We start from the raw sequence: 21,109 nt of genomic DNA on the forward strand, positions 1-21,109 counted from the left end.
CTTTCCCGCAGCCCTGATCTGCACAGTGGCTGGGCAATTAGCCAGACACTGGGCTAACTCTACCCTTGGCCCCTCATTGGGTAATACAGCCCACTTGTTCTCAATTTGAGACTAGAGACTTGCCCCTTTTACTCATGGCTCCCCCTCTGCTGTCTCACTCTGCCTCAGGCACCCTTGTGGCCTCTGGCACCCAAAGGCTTACCTGGGCCTCCCTGCCCCTTTCCTCATGGGACCTCAATGTACTTGCTCCCCTCTCTGGGGCTCAGGTGCCTCCCAGGGGTGTGCCTGGCCCCACTACTCCCTGGGGTCCTACACTCCTGTGGGCTCAGGTGCCACCCATGTTTGCCTGGCTCCACTACCCACTCTGGGTTCAGGTGCCCCTCCCTGGGCATGCCTGGCTCTACTCCCCTCTGATGTTGTTATAACCCACCAGACTCATGGGGACTGGGATTTTAAGGTACCCCTCCTCCCCTTTCACCAGGGAGATAACTGACCCGGCATTTCTTGAGGACTCCCTCACCACAGGGAGTCCCACCAGGTCTCTCTTTCCCAGGAGGGTTCAGTTTTTAGTCATACCCAGGACCAGGGGCCTCCTGCCATCCCCAATAGCTCCTGTCCTTACCTCCAAGATGTTCCTTGAGCATCAGTGCTGCCAGATGTTGTCGTTCCCTTGGCTGCTGGCAGCAAACTGCTGCCCCAGCCCTGAGAGCCAGGATCTTAAAATGGCCACTCCATCAGGGTGGCTTGCACCTGTTTGCTGCCTGCTCTCCTCCTTCAAGTGGCAGACATGAAAGGTGCTCAGCCACCCACCTTTCCCCTTCAAATGGTTCCTGGTGGAGGCTTTTCCCTGCTGTTCACAAAGCAAGCTCACTCAGAGTCTGTAACAAGCCTTAAGTGGCAGGCATCCCGCTGGTGCTCTGCCACAGAGTGAAAACACACCTGGAAGGTAGGCAGATGTGAATACTATTGAATTAGAAGAAATGCACACGTCATATAAATGTTGTAGAGCTGAGTGCACATGCCATTCATTTCTCCTTTACACTGGGAACTTGATAATACAAATTCTCTCAGGCACTGTGAAGGGCATGTTTTGTTTCAGTAGGCAAGGTCATGCCATACTCATACTGTTATGACGAGAGGCTTTGCAGTTTGGGATTCTTCTGGAACACCCTTAGTCTGCACTACCTGTTTTCCAAGGGTACACAGTGACTTTTCAGGCTGTCTCAGGGGTGAATCTTTGAAAATCAAGGTCGCTCTTTGAAAATCAAGATTAATATTTTACAAATAGGATTACTGCAACATTGACCTGTTTGTGACTAAAGACAGAATGCCCAAGTTTTTTTCTCTGGGGTGGTCAAAACCCAGACTCTTTTACAGCTGTGTTTCTTTTCCCCTGAGACTTGGGGTTACTCCTACACATGTCTAGCAGTCCATTTAACCAAAGGACCATCCCAACCGTATCCTGGTGGCTGAAAATTCTCCAAGGCAATATTGGTTTTTCTTACTTCCGGATGTTGTCAGTATCTAACATGGGTGAACAGAGATATGACCGAGGTGTGGTTGCAAGCTGTAGCCTGTGTCCCAACCCCCATCTTTCATCTTTTATGTAGCTGACTGTCTTCATCTTGCAACGTGGACTTTGAATATCTCATTGTTTTCACAAATTTTCACAAGTTTATGTTCATATTAATAACGGTAGAAAGGACTGTACTGGAGCCGCTTGTCTGGCTAAATGAAAAGCAGTTTCAATTCAGCGGTTTTGATGACACACTGCTGCTCTTTAGGCATCACTTCAGGCATTTTAGATTATCTACTTCAGTTGAAAGAAATAGGGCTTTCAGTTATTTCCAGCAAGTTGCACTTGGGCAGCCATGTCAGCATTGCAATGTAAGAATGCTACGCACTTCACATTTACAAGATTATTTTTTTTAAGTACCTCGTAAGAGGGTTTTCTCTGTTACAAGGGTTCTGGTTTCTTTAGTGACTTTAAACCTGGTAATTTGTGACTTATCGGGCTTTCTTTCTCACCAGTGGGTATTTGTCTGTCTGTTCTTATACTCATCTGCCTAACTGGCCTTTCTAATTGGTGTAATAAGAAGCAGAATAGAGAGACTCTTAAGATATACCATGTGTACACTTTACAAAGCTGAGGTCGTCTTTAAGACCTCGCTCCATGTACATGTCCAAGGTGATATTAGAATTGCCTATTTTTGACAGGTCACTTAGTAATTTTTTCCCCAGGCCCACATCCATAAAGATAGAGAAGTTATTTAATTTCCCTTATGTGCAAGGTAACTAGAAAAGACTATGACATTTCCATCCTGCTATGGGATGGGGAGATCCGGGTGGTGGGGATCTCCTACCCTCCATAAATGCTGACCTCATGAAGGAACATCTTGAGAAGCTGGATACCTTCAAGTCAGCCGGCCCTTACAATCTGCACCCCAGGGTACTCAAGGAGCTGGTGAGCGTCATAGCCCAGCCCCTGGCATGGATCTTTGAAAACTCCTGGCGCTCTGGTGTAGTGCCCGAAGACTGGAAAAAGGCCAATGCAGTGCCGATCTTCAAGAAAGGGAGGAGGGTAGATCTGGCTAACTACAGGCCCATTAGCCTGACTTCTATCCTGGGGAAGATCTTAGAAAAGTTTATTAAGGAGGCCATCCTTGATGGACTGGCCCAGGCTAACATCCTAAGGGATAGCCAGCACGGGTTTGTTGCGAATAGGTCTTGTTTGACCAATTTCATTTCCTTCTATGACCAGGTGACCTATCACCTGGATGAGGGAGAAGAGATTTATGTCCTATATCTTGACTTCAAAAAAGCTTTTGATCTGGTATCCCACGATCACCTCTTGGCCAAACTGGCCAGTTGTGGCCTTGGCTCCACCACGATCCCCTGGCTGGGAAATTGGCTCCGTGGTCGGACCCAGAGGGTTGTAATTGATGGCAGTCATGCATCGTGGTGCCCTGTGACCAGTGGGGTCCCTCAAGGCTCTGTCCTGGGACCCATCCTGTTCAACATCTTCATTAATGATGTGGACATTGGAGCCAGGAGTGGACTGGCCAAGTTCGCCGATGACACCAAACTTTGGGGCAAAGCATCCATGCTAGAAGATAGGCGGGTGATCCAGGCTGACCTGGACAAGCTCAGCAAATGGGCAGATGAGAACCTGATGGTGTTTAACACCGAAAAATGCAAGGTTCTCCACCTTGGGAGGCAAAACCTGCAGCATCCTTATAGGCTCGGCAGTGCTATGTTGGATAGCACTACAGAAGAAAGAGACTTGGGGGTCATCATTGACCACAAGATGAACATGAGCCTGCAATGCGATGCTGCGGCTAATAAAGCGACCAAAACGCTGGCTTGCATCCATAGATGTTTCTTGAGCAAATCCCGGGGCGTCATTCTCCCCTTGTACTCGGCCTTGGTGAGGCTGCAGCTGGAGTACTGCGTCCAGTTTTGGGCTCCTCCACATCCTTTTTGAATTGTGAAGCTTGAGAGTGTCCAGAGGAGAGCCACGCGCATGATCAGAGGTCAGGAAAACAGATCTTACGATGACAGGCTGAGAGACATGGGACTCTTTAGCCTGGAAAAGCGCAGGCTCAGGGGTGATCTGATGGCCACCTATAAGTTTATCAGGGGTGACCACCAGGATCTGGGGGAACATTTGTTCACCAGAGCGCCCCAAGGGATGACTAGGTCGAATGGTCACAAACTCCTGCAAGACCGTTTCAGGCTGGACATAAGGAAGAATTTCTTTACTGTCCAAGCCCCCAAGGTCTGGAATAGTCTGCCATTGGAGGTGGTTCAAGCACCTACATTGAACACCTTCAAGAGTAAATTGGATGCTTATCTTGCTGGGATCCTATGACCCCAGCTGACTTCCTGCCCTTTGGGCAAGGGGCTGGACTCAATGATCTCCCGAGATCCCTTCCAGCCCTAATGTCTATGAAATCCTTGAGCTTCCTTGGCCGGAGGCAGGAGGACAACTAGACTCGGTACAGAAAGTCAAAAAGCTTGAGGCTGAATAGATTAAATCTTTTCAGATTTTTCTAAACTGCATAGATTGAACTGATAAGCAAGTGAACTGATGTTCATTTTTCAAACAGGAAAGGCAGCCAGACCCCTGCAGGGGCCCATACCATTAGCCCGGGGGTGGGGGGTGGTGCTAGAACATGCCTCCCAGCCTGCTGGTCAGTGCAGATTGCTGGGAGCCACAAGATTCCCCTAGTCACTCCCCCGCCTCAGCCTTTGGGCTGGCTGAGGAAGAGGTGGGGGGGGGGAAACCCACCCTTCTGGCCTGGCACTGGATTTTCAGATGGAAGCAGCCCAATGGATGGGAAGCCCAAACTGGGGGCTTTCCTCTGCCTGCCAGGAGTGGGGGCTGGAGCTATTTCCCCTCTGTCTCTGCGCTGGCTCGGGGGGGGAGGGGGGGCAGGGGAAGCCTGCACTGGGGCCTGGCTCTGCTCCTCAGAGCCTGGAGCTGGGAGCAGGACTGGAGTGCCCCAGACACACTTTCCTCCTCAGTGTTTGGGTTGGAAACTGATGGCTGGGGAACTCTAGCCCTGCTCCTGGCTCCCACCCCTGCTGGGAGGCAGAGACAAGCCCCCACCACCCCTCAGCAGGGCTGGAGACTGAGGAGGAGGCTGTGGTCAGGGAATTCCAGCCGTCATGATGGCTCCAGGCTCCGGGGATGGAGCTAAGCCCTTTCTCCCTGCGCCAGCCTGCATCCAGCTGGGAGTCTGTTGCTGGGCCAGGGGGGTGGGTTTTCCTGCCCAACCCTCTCCTCAGCCAGCCAGACGGGTGCTAGTGCTCTGGCTGTGGAGCAGAGGGGTAAGGCAGACCCTGTTCTGCTGGAGCAGACAGAACAGCCCAGGGCTGCCAAGCAGCCTGGGATGCTGGGGGACTGTGAGTTAACTTGAACCAGGAAGGGACCTGGGAGAGAAGTTCCATAAACCAGTTTGATTAAAATCAGTTAAACCTGGCTGTCTTAAATAAGGTTTGGCCATTTTGAAAGTGGTTTAAGTACACTGAACTTCTGTTCTGTTACAGGTTTAAACCTATTTCTGATCACTTAAACTAGTTGTGTAACTTCTATCCTTAGCCACAGGGTTTATACAGAAGTCTTCTATTTGGCTGGGCTGAACACACCTGTGTGTGTGTGTGTGTGTGTGTGTGTGTAAATTGTAGATGCACAACGTATTTTGAAGAACTACTCTTCTAGTAGAGAGAAATAATTGTTTATTTTAAATGTTTATGCAATGTAATGTTTTTGTTTTTTCTTGGGTAGTGTCCATCCTTATGAGCACATAGTAAAAAAAAAGTCATGTTTTAGATGCTCTTGACCAGGTCAAGCATGTATATTTTAAAATGAATTTTTTTTCTTTCTCTTAGAACTCAGTTGTTGGTGGATTTGTATCACATTACCTTCTGGAGAAATCCAGGATCTGCGTGCAAGGCAAGGAAGAGAGGAATTACCATATTTTTTATAGGCTTTGTGCAGGTGCTCCAGAAGATATTAGACAAAAACTGTATTTAAGCTCCCCAGATAACTTTAGGGTGAGTGAGCATGGTGTGTTTTTCCTCAAGAATTTGTCTTTTAACACATGCAATTTTTTTATACACATTTTATTCTTAATTTGTATTTCTCTTTAAAAATGTATTGTGTTGTTAATATCTTATGCTTGTTTTGTTCAAATTCTAAAAATAGATCATTATAGAATATTTCCTTAATTGTATGTTAAAGCTCTCCGCCACTATTTCCCATTGAAAGATTTCTCATTTTTAACTCCATGCTATTCATGTTGCTGAATCTGGGTTTTGCGAAACATGTCCCACATCTGACATTTAGCCTTTCTTTAATTCCCACTGTTTTCACATACTCAATTTCCCTGATTCACCTCCATCTTCTTTAACTAGAATGAATCAGTTCAGTGCCTACAATGTCCTGCTCATCCCTGGTATGACATTTCCTGTGTCCTCCTTTCATCCTGTGTGCTCTATCTCTTGTACCCATGCCTGTCATTGTTTTTAAACTTGCACCTATCCACTTAATTCTTCCTCTAACCCCTTATTCTTGGAACTCCATTCCATTGTTTCCATCTCTGCCTTTCAGCTTCTGACTTTGACAGAGGCGTGAAGCCATTGGGCTGCAGAGGCAGTGTCAAACACTACCTGTTTAAAGAAGCCCTTCTGTCATGTTCCTCTACCTGGATCATACTGTCATGAAGGGGTTATGTATTTCTCCCATTGCTGCTGTTGCCGCCTTCTTTCCTTTCCACTCTTTCTCCACTCCTTACAACTGTATATTTCCTTACTTCACCCTCATGTTGCTATATTCCCATCTCTACCCATTGTAGTTTTAACTAATCTCTGTCATTCTCCTCATATTATTCCATATTCACTTATAGTGACTTCAGCTTTTGAGTGGAGAACCATCAGACCCCTTCACGTAACTTTCTCTTGCCCTCACCTCTCCAGCCTTGTCTCAAAACTTTAGCCTTTCTCATATCATAGAGAGGCTACATGAGACGAACTTCTCTCATGTCATCTCTAGCCTACGTTTCAAGCTCAGCATGTCTAAAACAGAACTCTGGCCCCCTTCCTCTCCCCCAGTTTGTCCCACATCTCTTTTGAGGACTATGGACAGTAATGTTAAAGGCTTGAGTAATGGACAAGATAATCTAGTACTCATCTTGAACTTGGACTTCTCTCTAGGTCCTCATATCCAGGTTCTGTCCAACTCATGTGCATTCTTTCTATGTAACATCTCTTATCTGTGTAGATGTATATAAAGGGCTCTTTTTCCTTTGGACTCAGTTAAGTACTTCAGAAAATCCCAAATTGGAGTCCAGTCCTGAAGCTTTTATTGATGCATGTAATCTTATGGATTTCACATTTGCAAGTTAAGATCCCAAACTAGGGACAGTTCTATTAATAATGAAGCAGATATTGTGAACTGGGCAATACATTTATATTTGATGAATAGATTGCTTACTAGTGTCCTGCAAACTCAAAAATTGACAACCTTATAGCTAATCTGTTTTATGCACAGAGAACCCAAAACTGCATTTTTCATTATAAGACTTAAAATTATCATTTTGCCCTAATCTTCAATATGTGTAATCACTGAAGTTTTTGATTATATAATGAAAACCATTGCGTTCAAATTCATACTCTTCTGTATAGGAAATTACAGGCTGATAAAATAAATACACTTCTGCTCAACACCTATCCACAACTTTTCCCCCAGTAGGTCAGTTTTTTATTTTGGAAATCAAACCCTTTGGCATTCTAGAACAGGGTGATTCAACTGGCAGCCTGCGGTCTGGAGTTAATTTGCAGCCCTCAGACTCCTGCCTGACCACTGCTCCCCCCTTCCCATATCTCCAGCTTCATCAGAAGCTAGAGTCTCTGCGTTCCCCTTCTCTCTCGCCTTCAGCTTCCATTGCCTACTTCTATCCCAGAGTAGAACAGGGCAGGGCAGCACAACTACAGGAGCTGAGGGTGAGCCTGGAGTTGTGTAGGTTTGTGGTAGGGGATGGCACAGTGAAGTAGTGGAGATGGGCTCCCCATGGGACCTATGGCCTGCCCTGGTGCAGCCTGTGGGTGTGTGGCCCACAGGATGTTTGGCCTCCAGCCCTTTAGGCTAGATACAAGTGTTACACTTATCATGCATTCAGTATGTAGAAAGGGCTTTACAGCTGTAATGGAACAGGCATTCACAGCACACAACGCGCTTTAAAAATGGTGGATCCCACTCTAAGTTAACCCTGGATGGATTTGGTATCAGACTAAAGCACTTTATCAAGCACTTGTACCATATCTCATCCCAAGTCAATGTAGGTAGCATTCTCCCAGCATCCCAGGAGCTCCTCACTGGGTAGCTTGCTAGCTTTGACCAGTGCTCATCTCTTCCAAGTGAGAACCAGCCCAGCCCTACCCCACCCTGGGCTGAAACAGAGAGGAGACAGAGACAGCCTCCCCACCCTGCAATCGGGTGGGGCTGGGAGGCATGTGGCACAAAGGCTCTCTCGCCACGCCCCCCAGCTGCTACTGACAGTTGCCAGCTGGCGGGAGGGGCGGCGGGGGTGGCAGGCTTCAGAGAGTAACCCCTCTGAGGGCCTCCTGGGAGGTGTATGGGAGTGCCCCCACCTGCTGGCCTGGGTCATTGTGGGCAGGCTCCAAGTCTCCCCCCACCAAACAGTGAAGGTCTGTTCTGTTTGCTCCTACTTTAATTTATAGCACTTTAAGTAAAGCATGATAGTTGGAGTGCTTCCACCAGGGGCTTTTTGAACATCTGTATTAGACTTAGAAGTTAGACAACCTTGCTCTAGTGCATAGCATTGCATTTCTGTACTTAAAAGAGATTGTACTCTATATATTTTCCTTTGTTTGTTTATAATAGTTTCCCAATATTGTTTTAAACCTCAAAACATAAAATAATGTGTTTTATCAATTTATAAATATTATTTTTTTGTTTTTAATCAGATAGAACTCTGTAGAATTTACCAGTTGTTACGAAAGACAAAGATACTTAAAACATTTAATTTTATAAAATTTAAAGAAATACTGAAATGTTAAACAAAAAAGTTTGCTGTTTAATTAATTGGGTATGTTAAAATATTCAGATAATGATTAAGGAGATGGTTTAGGTGTATGCCTTTTATAATGTACCATGAGAAAGCATGGAGCCAAGAGCCAGAAACTGAGTGCATCTTGTTCCTGTCTGTAACACTGTAGTACTTGGCACTGCATAGCACTCTGCAAGCATTGCATTGCACCACGCTTCACAAAATCTGTGCAAGGTAGGCAAATGCTACTATAGCAACTTTAGATAAGGAGTTAGGGCACAGACATTTTGTAACCTGCTCATGTCTCACTAAGTCTATGTAAGAACTGCATACAGATATCTTAACCCAACCACTGTGACACTGCCTTAAGCTACCTTACAAGACATACCTTGTACTTCCTTAAAATTCATTATTCACTCAACTACTCCAGACATTGCTGCCAGATTTGGTACAAAGTTATGGCCTATCTCCTCTCACACATGGTGCTTGGGGAGCAGCATGTGTGAGAAATCAGTAGCTTTTTAATCTGTGAGAAACATCACCCATGGGATTCTCTAAAATTTGGCAGCTGTGTGGTTTGTTTTGTTTTGCAGCATCGAGGATAATACTTGCCAAACTCCAAAATAGTGCTGTCAGGCTGAATTATGTAGATTTTTACATCACTTACACAATATAATGTGTTACAAAGTTATTTACTCCACTGAGCTGCAGGGAATATTAGAGGTCTGTATTACAAATGGGAGAGGAAATGCACATATCTAATGCCTAGGATAACACTTTCATGAAGTTCCAAGCTTGGTTTAAGAAAGTCCAGGGGAAAAAAAAGAAATGTAACTTGGAGTGAGGTTATGGATTGGTAGAAAAAAGGAGCAGGGCTTGTTGTAATTTACTGCCTGTACAAATGTATGTGCTATTTTTGCCCTTTATTTGGAGCTTCATTTCCCTCATTTTACGTAGAGTGGATTATTGAGAAAGCATCAGCTACAGTGTTGTAGTTAAAATTGTATTCAAAGGCGAGTGTACTTAATGACATAAAGCATTTTTATACATTTGTGCCACAGTGTGGGTACTTTTAAAAGTGCCTGGTGCGGCGGTACATGTATTTGTTTAAATGGCGAAATGCACGCCAGTGCTGAGAAAATGGCATGCTTTTGAACTAAAACACATTGAAGGTTTTTAGTTCAATAGTGCACTGCCACCATTTTTTCATCACTGATTTGAATTTTGCCATTTATACAACCGCATTTGATGTAGTGCTGGGTGCGTCAGCTCACGTGCAGAACAGACTCGATTTAATCGAGTCTGATCCAAGACGCCAGATCTCTGGAGCATTGGAGCAGACAATGTATGTGTATAAATGCCCAAATTGTTTATTTAGCCTTTTTTTTTTTTTTGACAAAGCATCACTTTGTTTTGGCATGGAGATAACTTGAAGAGATTTCTGACATATTTTAAGGTTTTTTGTTTTTTTTTTTGAAGGGCTGGCTGCTTACAAACTGAAATTATTTGAGAACAGATTAGTAGTCATTTAGTGTATTTTATAGGTTCTTAATATTCGACCAACATATTTTGGCACTGAAACGTTGAAGTACTAATACTGTCAAAGATGCTTTTCCTATAAAGTAGCAATGTTTACCTTTTGCCATGTAGTTTTATAAAGATTTCCTTATAGCCTAATAGATTCCTTTAATTTTTTTCCTGATGCTTGTTACTAAATGCTGCAGTTAATAATGTGATGATAACGTATTTTCTTGTCATAAAAATATTCTTTATAAAGCTGTACATCTGACCTAACGTTCCAGGTAATAGATCAGTGCCTTCTCATTTCATTGACAAGAAGCTATATCTGCTAGAGCTAACTGAGGTTCAGTAAGAAGTATCTTCTCCTAGCTCTTTAATTCTATGAGTATAAATAACATGCAGTTGTGAAGGAAGCAATAATGAATACTTTATGAAATCTGATAGGGGTCATGAGTCTGTCATGCTACAAGGAGAAGATGTAAAGAGCATCTAGGAAAATACAATTTGCTATAATGAGACTGTATGCTAAATATTAAATGTTTTCTCCTAGCTTTTTTACCTGTACCTATAATATGACACACTTTTTTTTTACTTTATTATGATAGTATTTAAATCGTGGCTGCACCAGATACTTTGCTACCAAAGAATCAGACAAGCAAATTTTGCAAAATCGCAAAAGTCCTGAGGTATGGTATATATTTTACACTTTTGCTATTTTAGATTATTATTTAATGCAGATAGTTATAAAAAATATAGATCATATTTATATTGACTGAATGATGCATTCATTTTATACCTCTTAGTTTGCAGGTTTAAAGGTAAAATGCCAACATTTAGAGCTCTAGTTTTGGAGAGCAAATAGTACTATTTGATCAAGTTCAACACATTATTCTTTTAAAAAAATTAAATCTTTCCCGTAAATTGTGTTTACTTCTGTCCCAGACCCCCTCCCAGCTCAAGTTAACTCATTCCCCAGCATCCCCAGAGCTTTTCAACCCTGGGCTGTGCAGTCTGCTCAGTGGAGCAAGGTTGGCCCAGTCCCTCTACTCCCTGGCCACAGCACTATCACCACTGCGGCTGGCTGAGAAGGTGGTGGGGAGAGGCTTTGGACCCCAGCTGGGGTCTGCCTGTTGGGGGAGGGGTAGCACCCCTGCTCCCAGGCTTTTGTCCCACTCCCTGCTCGAGCAGGGGTTGTGGCCAGGCCCTGGCCCAGGCCGATGCACTGAGGCAGAAGCAGGGAGGGAGAATTTAAATCCTCTCCCTGGCCTGCAGGGGACCCTAGTCAGAGTCTGCCTGGCTGTGGGGAGGCAACCCCTCTTAGGCTTTTCCCTGCTTGAGTGAAGAGCAAGGGGTGTGACTGGATCCCAGTCTGGCCCCACAGGCTGAGGTGGGGGGGGTGTTAAACCCCCTACCTGATCCACACCAGATCCCAGCTGGGGTCTGCCTAGCCTGGCAGTTCTGCTCAGGTTTAACTCCTCCTCCCCCTTCTCTGCCTCAGCATATTGGCCTTAGGCTGAGGCCAGGCAATGCCCCCCCTCGCCCTCCCCATTCTCTACTTGAGTGGAGAGCATGGGAAAGCTTGGGAGGGATTGCCTGTGGGAGTGGGCTGAGGCCTGGCCACACCGCTTACTTGAGTGGGAAGAGCCTGGCAGGAGCTGCTTCCCAGGGCCAGTCAGACCCCGGCTGGGGTCCTATGCTGGCCAGGGAGGGGGTTTAAAACCCTCTTCCCCATTGCATCAGCATGCCAGCCTCGCCATGCCCTCCACTTGACTGGAGATTGGGAGAAAAGCCTAGCAGGGGCTACTCCCCTTCTCCACCCCCATGACAGTGGGGGTCAGGTGGGGTTTATCCCCCCATCATAATGAGCTGGCTGGGGCCTGGCCCCCTCCATTCGAGCAAGAATGGCATTCGAGGGGAGGAAAAGCATCAGAGGGCATCTCTCCCAGCTTCCCGCCCTTCCTTTTGGCAGTGGCCGGCAGACTGGGAGGTGTGCGCTAGCGCCCCCGGAGCTTTTGGCCTGTGCCACTGCAGGCATGTGGCTGCATTTCTGGTGTCCAAAAGAGAATGTCTGTTCACTTGCTTGTTGGTTCAATCTACGCAGTTCAGACTCACCTGCAAAGATTGAGTCTGTTTTGTCTGCAGCTTTTTGGTTGTCTGTATATTAGGCTTATAGGTTGTTGGACAACACTTTGCGTTGCTTTTGCTGATGTTTAGTTATGGAACATTTGTTTAGAAAATTGTTTCTGAATTACAGTATAATTTGTTTTATTGACTTTCTCTTGGCTGTGTGTGTGACATATAAAGCTTTACCTGTACTTAGCATTGCCGATCATAAATAACTGATGGTAACTGAAACCCACTTAGCATTAAAGCTGAAACTTTGACTAACAATAATTGCGTTCAACAACCATTTTATTATTATTGTTTAGTAAATTTTTTTTTAACAATCTGGCTTCATATTTTGCTATATGGATTTTATTTTAATATGTCCTTCCTCAAGAGCAAATTGGACAATAATCACCTGAGGTAACTATAAGGCTAGTGTGGTAAGGCTAGTGGTACGGGTTGAAAGCCCGTATCCTTTGTTTTCATTAGGGCTGTGCGAAGCTTCGGTCACTGATTCGATTCCTCAGATATTCGGCAATCAACTCTCTAAATCCAAATTGAATCAGGAGACCCTTTAATCTCTCTGAATTGAATTGGAACCCTCTGAATTGATTCAGAGAGATTTGGAAAGATCGATGATTCGGACATAGACATAGCTTTAAATGTTTTTTTTTCCCTACATACTTCAAGGTACCAGGGGGCTTGTGAATGCTGAGATGCTGGGGTGGATGGAACATCCCACAGGTGGGGGCGTCTCCAGTGCACTTGGGGGTAGACCCCAAAGTGGATCAGAAGCACTTCTGGGTCCACTGGGAAACATGCGGGGGACTCCTCCCCCCCACCCCCCGGCATGGCTACTGGTGCCTCCTGGGTCCCCCTGCAGCCAATCACAGAGCTGGGCGCAGCTTGGGGAGTCCCCCATGCACTTGGCAGTGGACAAGAAGTATTTCCGGACCACTTCTGGGTTCACTGCTGAGCACGCGGGGTGGAGGGGAGGGGGAGGCGAGGCGTGGTGCCCTGCGCTTCTGTGGGACCCTCCATCTGCCCCACCATTGCAGTGTTCACAAGCCATGTCTGGTACCTTGAGGTATGTAGAAAAAACATTTAAAGCTGTCAGCTGAATCAACTTGGGACAGTGATCTGAATCAACAAATCAAATCATTGTCCCCGATTCAGGCCAAATCCAAATTGAATATGGCCCAACCCTAGTTTTCATGCCATTTCTCACCACACCTATACCCAGGGGCAGATCCAGAGTGGGTTTAGTGGCATGGTCAGCCCCCATTTTGGTCCATGCTGTGAGAACAGCAGCTGAGGACTTTTATGTCCCCAACACAGGTAAGAATCTCCCCTTCCCTTCCATTCTTAGTGGCATCCTTCTGCTTCCCTCCCACACATGCCTATGACTGCCTCCTCTCCTGACTGATGTGCGTGGAAGAGGAGCTCCAGAGCCACTCCTGCTGTACTTGACTTGTGCTGGGAGCCATGCTCAGCCAGGGACAGTAGTGGCAGGGTGGCAACAAGCAGGCAGGTCCCAGTGAGCTGGCCTCATCTGAGCTGGGAGAGACAAGAGGAGGTTCACTGAGCACAGAGGGGAAGGGAAGAGGTGTTAACTGCCAAGTTGGGGATGAGAATGGGATTCTTACCTGATCCATGGCTTCTGTTGCTTCTGATCTGGATCTGCCATACTAGTACCCAAAGTCATTTCAGAGTACACAATAACAAGTTAATTAAATATGCGTGGGGGAAGAGGGGGAGGGGAGTAAGGTAAATGCTGCTGATCCATTGCCACCAAGATACAAATCATACTGGTGAAATTCTGAAATGGGAGCTGATTATCTCAGTGAATAAAATTTGTTAAAATCACTGAGTGCTGCTGGACAATTTAAAGACTTTGATCTAGAAGACCGTAAGTCTTAGATTTTAAAACTGTCCAGTTAGTGGCCCACAGCCCACGAAGGGTTAACTTGTAATCCTAGGGCATGTCTACACATGCATTTGGGTATACCTAAATTTAATTCGTGCTCGCTTAATGTGCATTAAGGTGACTTAGGCTTGTGTCCACACGTGCACACATTAAAGCACATGAATGCTGTGGATGCATACTGACGGACAGAAGTTAGTCCCAAGTCAGTCCATACATAGTGTTAATGCGCCTTAATGCCTCTACACATGCATTAATGCCCTTTTGCAAGTATCAGATTTAGGTGCGAATAGTCTAAAATTTCCATTTTGAAGTGCATTAAGGGCACGCATATGTAGACGCGTGCCCATAATGCATCTTAAATTGGCCTAAAGCACCTTAAATTGGTGTGTGTAGTTGTGCCCCTAGATTTCTACTTGGCTGTTGGAACAAGAGAAGCCATGGTACAGGGTGATTCCTAGGTTCCTGCATGTGTGGTATAGTGGGTGACACGAGGGGATGTAGTGCAGCACCCATATGACATGAGGCTTGGGGTTCCCCTGGCTTGTGCTGGTGTGGCCTGGATGGCATGTGGCCTCCACTGGTACAGCCTGTATAGAGTTTGCCCCTCTGCTACTTAGAAGCTGGATGGCTCTGGTCTGCCTTCTGTATGGCTGTGCAGTCCATATAGGTGCAATGTATGTAGCTGCAAAATGCACTTAATGTTCTTTAGCCAAAACTATGCAGGTCAGTTTTTTCAGTTGCATTTAGATGATATAAGAAACATATGTTACTTTTGTGTGCGTTCTTGCTTTCTGTTTTTCTTAAAGCTTTTTTGAAATGCATTCCTATCTGAAATAGAATGGACAGAAAAGAAGAGTAAATTTGGGAAATGCTTATGGACTGCTAAGTATTGGAACAAATGAGATATGGTATATACCACTGTCTTGTTTAAAGAATTGTATTTCTTTTGGAATTTGAGGACAAACTATTAATTCTGGAGTAATAGTAAAATGGAAGTTTTTGTATTCTACTAGTTGATCTATGTATACACAACATAATGCAGTGCTGAGCAGAGATACTTGATTTATGGAACACTGTAGGCTTAAGTCTGGCATTTGCCTGTGCTCAGCAAACAAACAAACTGTCTATCTAAACTATCCAGTTCTTTTTAGACAGGTAGCAGTCTTTGCTGTGTCACCTATGAAAGCTTACTTATACTGTGTATTTTAATGGAAGAAGCTATAAAGTGAATTAATGTTTAAATTATTTTTGTCTTTTACTTATCAGGAAGATGAGGTGATCATTTTGCATAATTAGAATAGTTTAATTTCTTGATGTGTCTAAATCCTGTGTGAAGTATATTTTAAGATGCATGTCCTATTTTGAGATGAGAATGGTGTTTGCTTATATGACACTTAACTAGGCTTCTTTTTTTAAAGTGAATGATTAATTATTTTTAACCTGAAGCATTTTTAAGTGCAGTTGTGTAAGATTAAAAAATCACTTATTGCATGTTTAGTTTTATTCTTTTGACTGCATGTGGTGGTTGTCTTTCTTTCCTTTAAGAATATAGTTAAGTGTAGAGGTGCACCGATACATTGGTCCAATATCAGATTGGCTCTGATATAAAGAAAATGTATGGTATTGGAAGTTGGTCATATTAGGCTGATAAATGTGGTGAGGAGCACAGCCTGGCAGCTTGAAGAGCTGCCTCCAGCTGGTACGTCTGGTATGGTGGAAGGGGAGGGGGAGGGAAGGGGCATGGGGGGTGCAGATCAAGGTCCCCATGGTGAGGAAGGGTGTGGGGCTGGGGCTGGGGCTGGGCCAAGCAGTGCCCAGCTGAGGCAGAGCAGGTGCAGCATGGACCCACAGCTCATCTGTGGGGTGCAGGGAAGAAGGGAGTGGCTCCTGCTGCTGCGCACCACTCGGCTGGGAGCTGCTCATCTGTCGGTTCCAGCTCATATGGCACTTACCTGCTCATCAGGTGGCTCCTGCTGCTGCTCCCACTGCTCATCTGTGAGGGCAGGGGGAGGCGTGTCCTCTTGGATCTGTGTGGGGTGGGCTAGGGCCAGGGCTGTGGCAAGCTCTTCTTGGCAGGGCGTGACTGCACTGGGAAGGAGCTATGGTGAATTTGTGGCTGCAGAAGCCCTGCCTTAGCCCCTTCCCAGCTTAGCCTCACCCTACCAGGAAGAGCTTGGCATAGCCCTGGCCCACCTGGCACAGATCCAGCGGTATAGGGTCCCCCCCCGTCCCCCTGGATGAGTGGCAGGAGCTGCCAGATGAGCAGCCAAGCACTGGATGAGCTGCCCTTCCGTCCCTGTGCCCCCTGGACGAGCTGCCTGCAGCTCCGTGCCGCACCTGCCCCACCCCAGCTGGGCAGCACTTACCTCAGCCCCACACCCCATCACCATGGGGACCTTGATCTGCCTCCTCCCCATTCCCCTTCCCTTTCCCTTCCCCTTCCACTACTGCTGACTTACCAGCTGGAGGCAGCTCTCCATGCTGCTGAGCTGGGTATTAGAAATCGGATCAGTATTGGCCGATATGCCTCCTTAAAAATCGGCTAGCAGTATCAGCCACAAAAATTTATCGGTTCACCCCTAGTTAAGTGGCTTCTTAGTATATTGAACTTTAATCTAGGGAACTAGGAAAATAATTTAATTATAAAATAATTTTTAGTGGGTGCATGTAACTCTCAACACTGCAAACAGAGGTTTCCATGGTCAGTAGCAAGTGCAAACACAGACATGTCTGTAAAAGTGACCTATCAGACTCCCATTTTTTCCAAATTTGGCATTGCTCTGTAACATCATCACCTTCCATCTGTCAGTTCTACTCCATAGACATTTATCTTGAGCAACTTCTCTTTTTATTGTCAGGAGAGTAGAATAGGTCCTCATAGACATGCGGAATGTTCCACAATGTGGAATGCTTCTCTCTCTTTTCTCGGATGTCAGACACGCTCACTTTTTGTTAAGGTATCCTCTGAATCTCTCTCTCATGACTTTGACATGAATACAACAATATTTATAAGCATGTTTAAAAATTGGTATCTTAATATCATGTAAATATGTTTTTTTCTTTTTGCATGTTTTTATGCTGTTTCATTTAAGAAAGAAATATTTATCTTGGTATACTTTGTTTCATTTAATTCAGCTGTTGGCTTATCTCATTGTTTTGTAGTACCTTAAAGCAGGTTCTCTGAAGGATCCTCTGCTAGATGACCATGGGGACTTCAACAGAATGTGTACAGCAATGAGAAAGATTGGCTTAGATGATGAAGAAAAGCTTGATCTTTTCCGAGTAGTGGCTGGTGTTCTTCACCTGGGAAATATTGATTTTGAGGAAGCTGGGAGCACTTCAGGTCAGACAATTTCAGTTATTATCATGTACAAAAATAGGGTAGTTGTTTTCTGACTAAATGACTGAATCATGATGAAGGCCCGCAGCATGTCCGCAGCAGAGTGTATTCAAAAGCAAAATGTTAGTTGGGGCACTCCATAGTTAAGTTCCCATTTATAAGCTTCATCTCCCTCTTTAAAAGCTGATCTGCTACTTAAACTTACTCCAAAAATAAGCAGATCCCCTGAAATTGGGAACATATTCCTTGGAAACCAAGATGCAAATCAGATAAAAGAATTTGATTGATCTTTCTGGAATATTTGGCCAACATTCAATTTTTTTAAAGAAAAATTCTCAGCTTAACTTTAGATCATGCCGCTAAAATAACTTGGACCAGAAAATTCACCTGCACATTGTGTTTGTTTGACCATAGAGAGATATATCTCCCTTTAGTATTTTTGGGAGGAGGAAAGAATGTGGTGTATTAATAAAATAGGTACCATATTTACCCAAATATAAGATGACCCTGTGGGTAAGATAACCCCACAATAATTAGATTTTATACATGAAAAAATTATAAATTTCTTATAATTTTCCATTTATGGAATTTAATTATTGGAAGATCTTCTTAAATTCATCCCCCCACTACTGCAGCTGTTGGGGGCATAGAAGATGATGGGGAACATAATAGGGCAGTCAGTGGGGGAACATGTAGTCAGGCAGGCATTGGGGCGTGATGGGGGAAAGGCAGTAGGGCCATGTGGTAGGGCAGGTGGTGGGTCTGGCAGGATGCTTAGAGTGCCTTCTACTATAAAAGATCAGGCAGCCTGTGAAGGTGATGACGCCTTGGCCACTTGCAGATGAGGCCAAGGCTAATTGTGGAGTCATCTCATCCAGGATGAGTGGGGCTTTGAGCAGATGAGCAGAGCTGTCAGTAATATCTTGGAGGCTTCTGAGAACATGGCCTCAGTGGGATGGCTGCAGCTCCAAAAGGTCAGCATGGATAAAAAGATCTAAAGCAGTCTGGTGGTTTGGGAAGGAACTATGGGGTGAAGGAGACTCCTCGGGACCCAGTGTTGGGTCCAGAGCTCCTAGAGAGGGGCCGAGTGTATGGGACCTGGTGAGGGGTCCAGGTGAACCCAGAGAGTGGGGGTGCAGGCAGGTGTCCTACTGAGGGGTCTGGGTAAGCCCAGAGAGAGTGTATGTGACCTATTGAGGGGCCCAGAGGAGAGACTGAACCATGGTTCCAGAGGGCTGTAGCTCAGGAGGGCCTGTGACATCAGAAGGGAGCCCAGGAGAAGCCAGGGTAGTTGACCAGGGTGGCTTAGCAATTGGTCTTGGGTAAGACCTGAAAATGCACCCTAATGGGGCTGGTCAGCATGGTGGGGCTGCCTGTGCCTCTGGGGAAATGCTACACATTGCCACCTCAAAGAAAGGAACTTACAGGGTGCCTGAAAGCCTCAGCTGCTGCTACCTTGTGTGTCATCCATAGAGGGGGGAAGGCTAAGAGACCACACCCTACCAGAAAAGGAAAGGAGAGAGTGGGACCAGAAGGGTTCAGAGGCTGAGAGAATAGCCAGGAAGAAGTAAGACCAGGGGTCTGAGGACCCAGAGAAGGGACTGTGTGAGAGACTGAGGGGTCTGTGCTCATAGATTCAGAGATAGTTAGGGGCTGGAATGGACCTCGCAAGATCATTGGGTCCAGCCCCCTGCACTAGGCAGGAAAGACAACTGGTGTCAGGTGATCCCAGCAAGGGGGCCGTCCAGTCTCCTCTTAAAATGGGTGGGGAGGGAAAGCCTCATCTTCTAAATAAGTAAATATGGCAGTGATGCAGTATTATAATAAAAGAAACCTCATGTATGACACGTTAGAAGGAAGGTGGCTGTTGACTACCTTTAGGGCAGCAGATAAATGGAAGATATAAGGAGGCTTCAAGAAGTGAAATTAAAATGGTCCTGGGGAAATGGGATCATGCTGTGCTATTTGGCAGTGGTGGTAAGTTAGAAATTTTGCTACCCATTTATATATTTAAATCACTTTTGCCACTCTTCTTGGACCAAACTGAAGACAACCTGAGTCTTATTACACCATGAATTTGCCTGAAGCTAAAAACACAAAACTAAACAATCCCTTTCTCTGTGAAATTTGTGTGCATTTTAAATTACAAAATACAGTTTAACATATTAATTTCTGCCTTACTTGCATCTATTACCAGGCCTTCTTTACTTGTATATAACTGGTAGAATACGTGCATAGAGGAAGGCTTTAAATATTATTTTTAGGAATTTATAACTATAGACCTGCTAATCCTGAACGCTGGGAATGAATACGGGTGTTGGAAAAAAACATGAGCAAGATTCCAGGTAGAGTTGGTGAGAGAGAAACCCAGTGCCACTTTATTTTTAATTCCTGAAGCATCCCTATATCTGTTATTTATCTTCAGCCCTAAAGGTAGTCCATAGCTACCTTCCTTCTAACATGTTACACATAAGGTTTCTTTTATTATATTTCAGTGTCCATAGGCTACTGGGTATGTACTGCAACCTAGCTGCTTTGGAGCTGATCTTGAAGCCCTTGTATACCAGCCTTATTTAAAGTCTAGTTGCTGGTATTCCAGTGGAGTATCTTATTTCCAAGCAAATTGTACATATATATATATATTTTTTTCCCACAACCATCTTAACCTTTTAAAGCAGACCTCCGTTTTGTATTCTTGTACTTCCACCTTTATTTTTAGAATTATGGGGAATAGAAAATGTGCTTCTGGCAAAAGCTTCTCGGCTTCTTGAGAGCTCAGATCAAGTGATGCATCTGTGCATGTATATACATGTACAAACACGTGCACTGTTAAATATAGATAGGAAGATAGGCACATATACTGACCCTTTAACACAGTTCTTTAATTTGTAGAATTCTGGGAATTTGTATTGAATAATTTGCTAAACTAGCATGCTTTTATGTTGAAATCCTGAGTCTACAGTTAAGCCATCACAGTAACTGACTAATGGAACAACTTGTTGAAGGATGCAGTAGACTTTCCATCATTTGGAAGTGTTTAAACGAAGGATATTTATTTTTCCGAGAGACAGTTTAAATAGGCTGATTAAAGTCTCCATTTATAATGAATTATTGTGATGCTGGAAAGCATTGTTGAACAAATGTGCCAAATTAATACTTACTTTTCATAAGTTACATAGTGAAATTCATGGTTAGTTAATATCTCTGGGTTCTGTCAGATTTCCAAGCCATGTTTCCAAGGTATTTTAGTATGATCTATCATTTGGCACACGTTAAGTATTTGCTTTGGAAATTAAAGGCAGAAGCCTTCAGGTGAAATAAGAACAACTGTATCTGACTATGACTAACAAAATGTGGCAAAATATTTATAGACATAGCTTTAAAAAATGTACATATAAAGTGAAGCAGTATAACAATAACTACATGTGAAAAGTGTAAACTGCTACAGGAAATTAGCAAAATTAACATTTTTCTCCAACTCTTTCTGGTTTGCTATTATTCTTTCTTTAAAAACTGTTGGTGATTCCCATCCTCATTTCTTTAACCAAAAGTGCAGTCTTACACTTAACTTTTTGCCTGGGTTATGAAAACTGGGTTTCAAGCTCTTAATTTGTTTTGAAACTTTCCTCCACTCCAAACAGA

At 44.6% G+C, this 21,109-nt stretch overlaps 1 protein-coding gene across 2 annotated transcripts in view; it reads left to right on the forward strand.

The window, feature by feature from the left end:
• Positions 1-21,109, forward strand: part of MYO6 (myosin VI) — a 176,261-nt gene that overhangs the window by 72,237 nt on the left and 82,915 nt on the right. For both annotated transcript variants that reach the window (XM_090035228.1, XM_090035237.1), the window contains exons 9-11: positions 5,395-5,559; positions 10,700-10,780; positions 17,290-17,470. In XM_090035228.1, coding sequence (XP_089891354.1) covers positions 5,395-5,559; positions 10,700-10,780; positions 17,290-17,470 — 427 coding nt within the window. The remainder of the gene's footprint in view (positions 1-5,394; positions 5,560-10,699; positions 10,781-17,289; positions 17,471-21,109) is intronic.

This window comes from Crocodylus siamensis, chromosome 1 (genome assembly GCF_052110815.1).
Source record: "Crocodylus siamensis isolate JL-2025a chromosome 1, ASM5211081v1, whole genome shotgun sequence".
In the NCBI taxonomy this organism is placed as follows: Eukaryota; Metazoa; Chordata; order Crocodylia; family Crocodylidae; genus Crocodylus; species Crocodylus siamensis.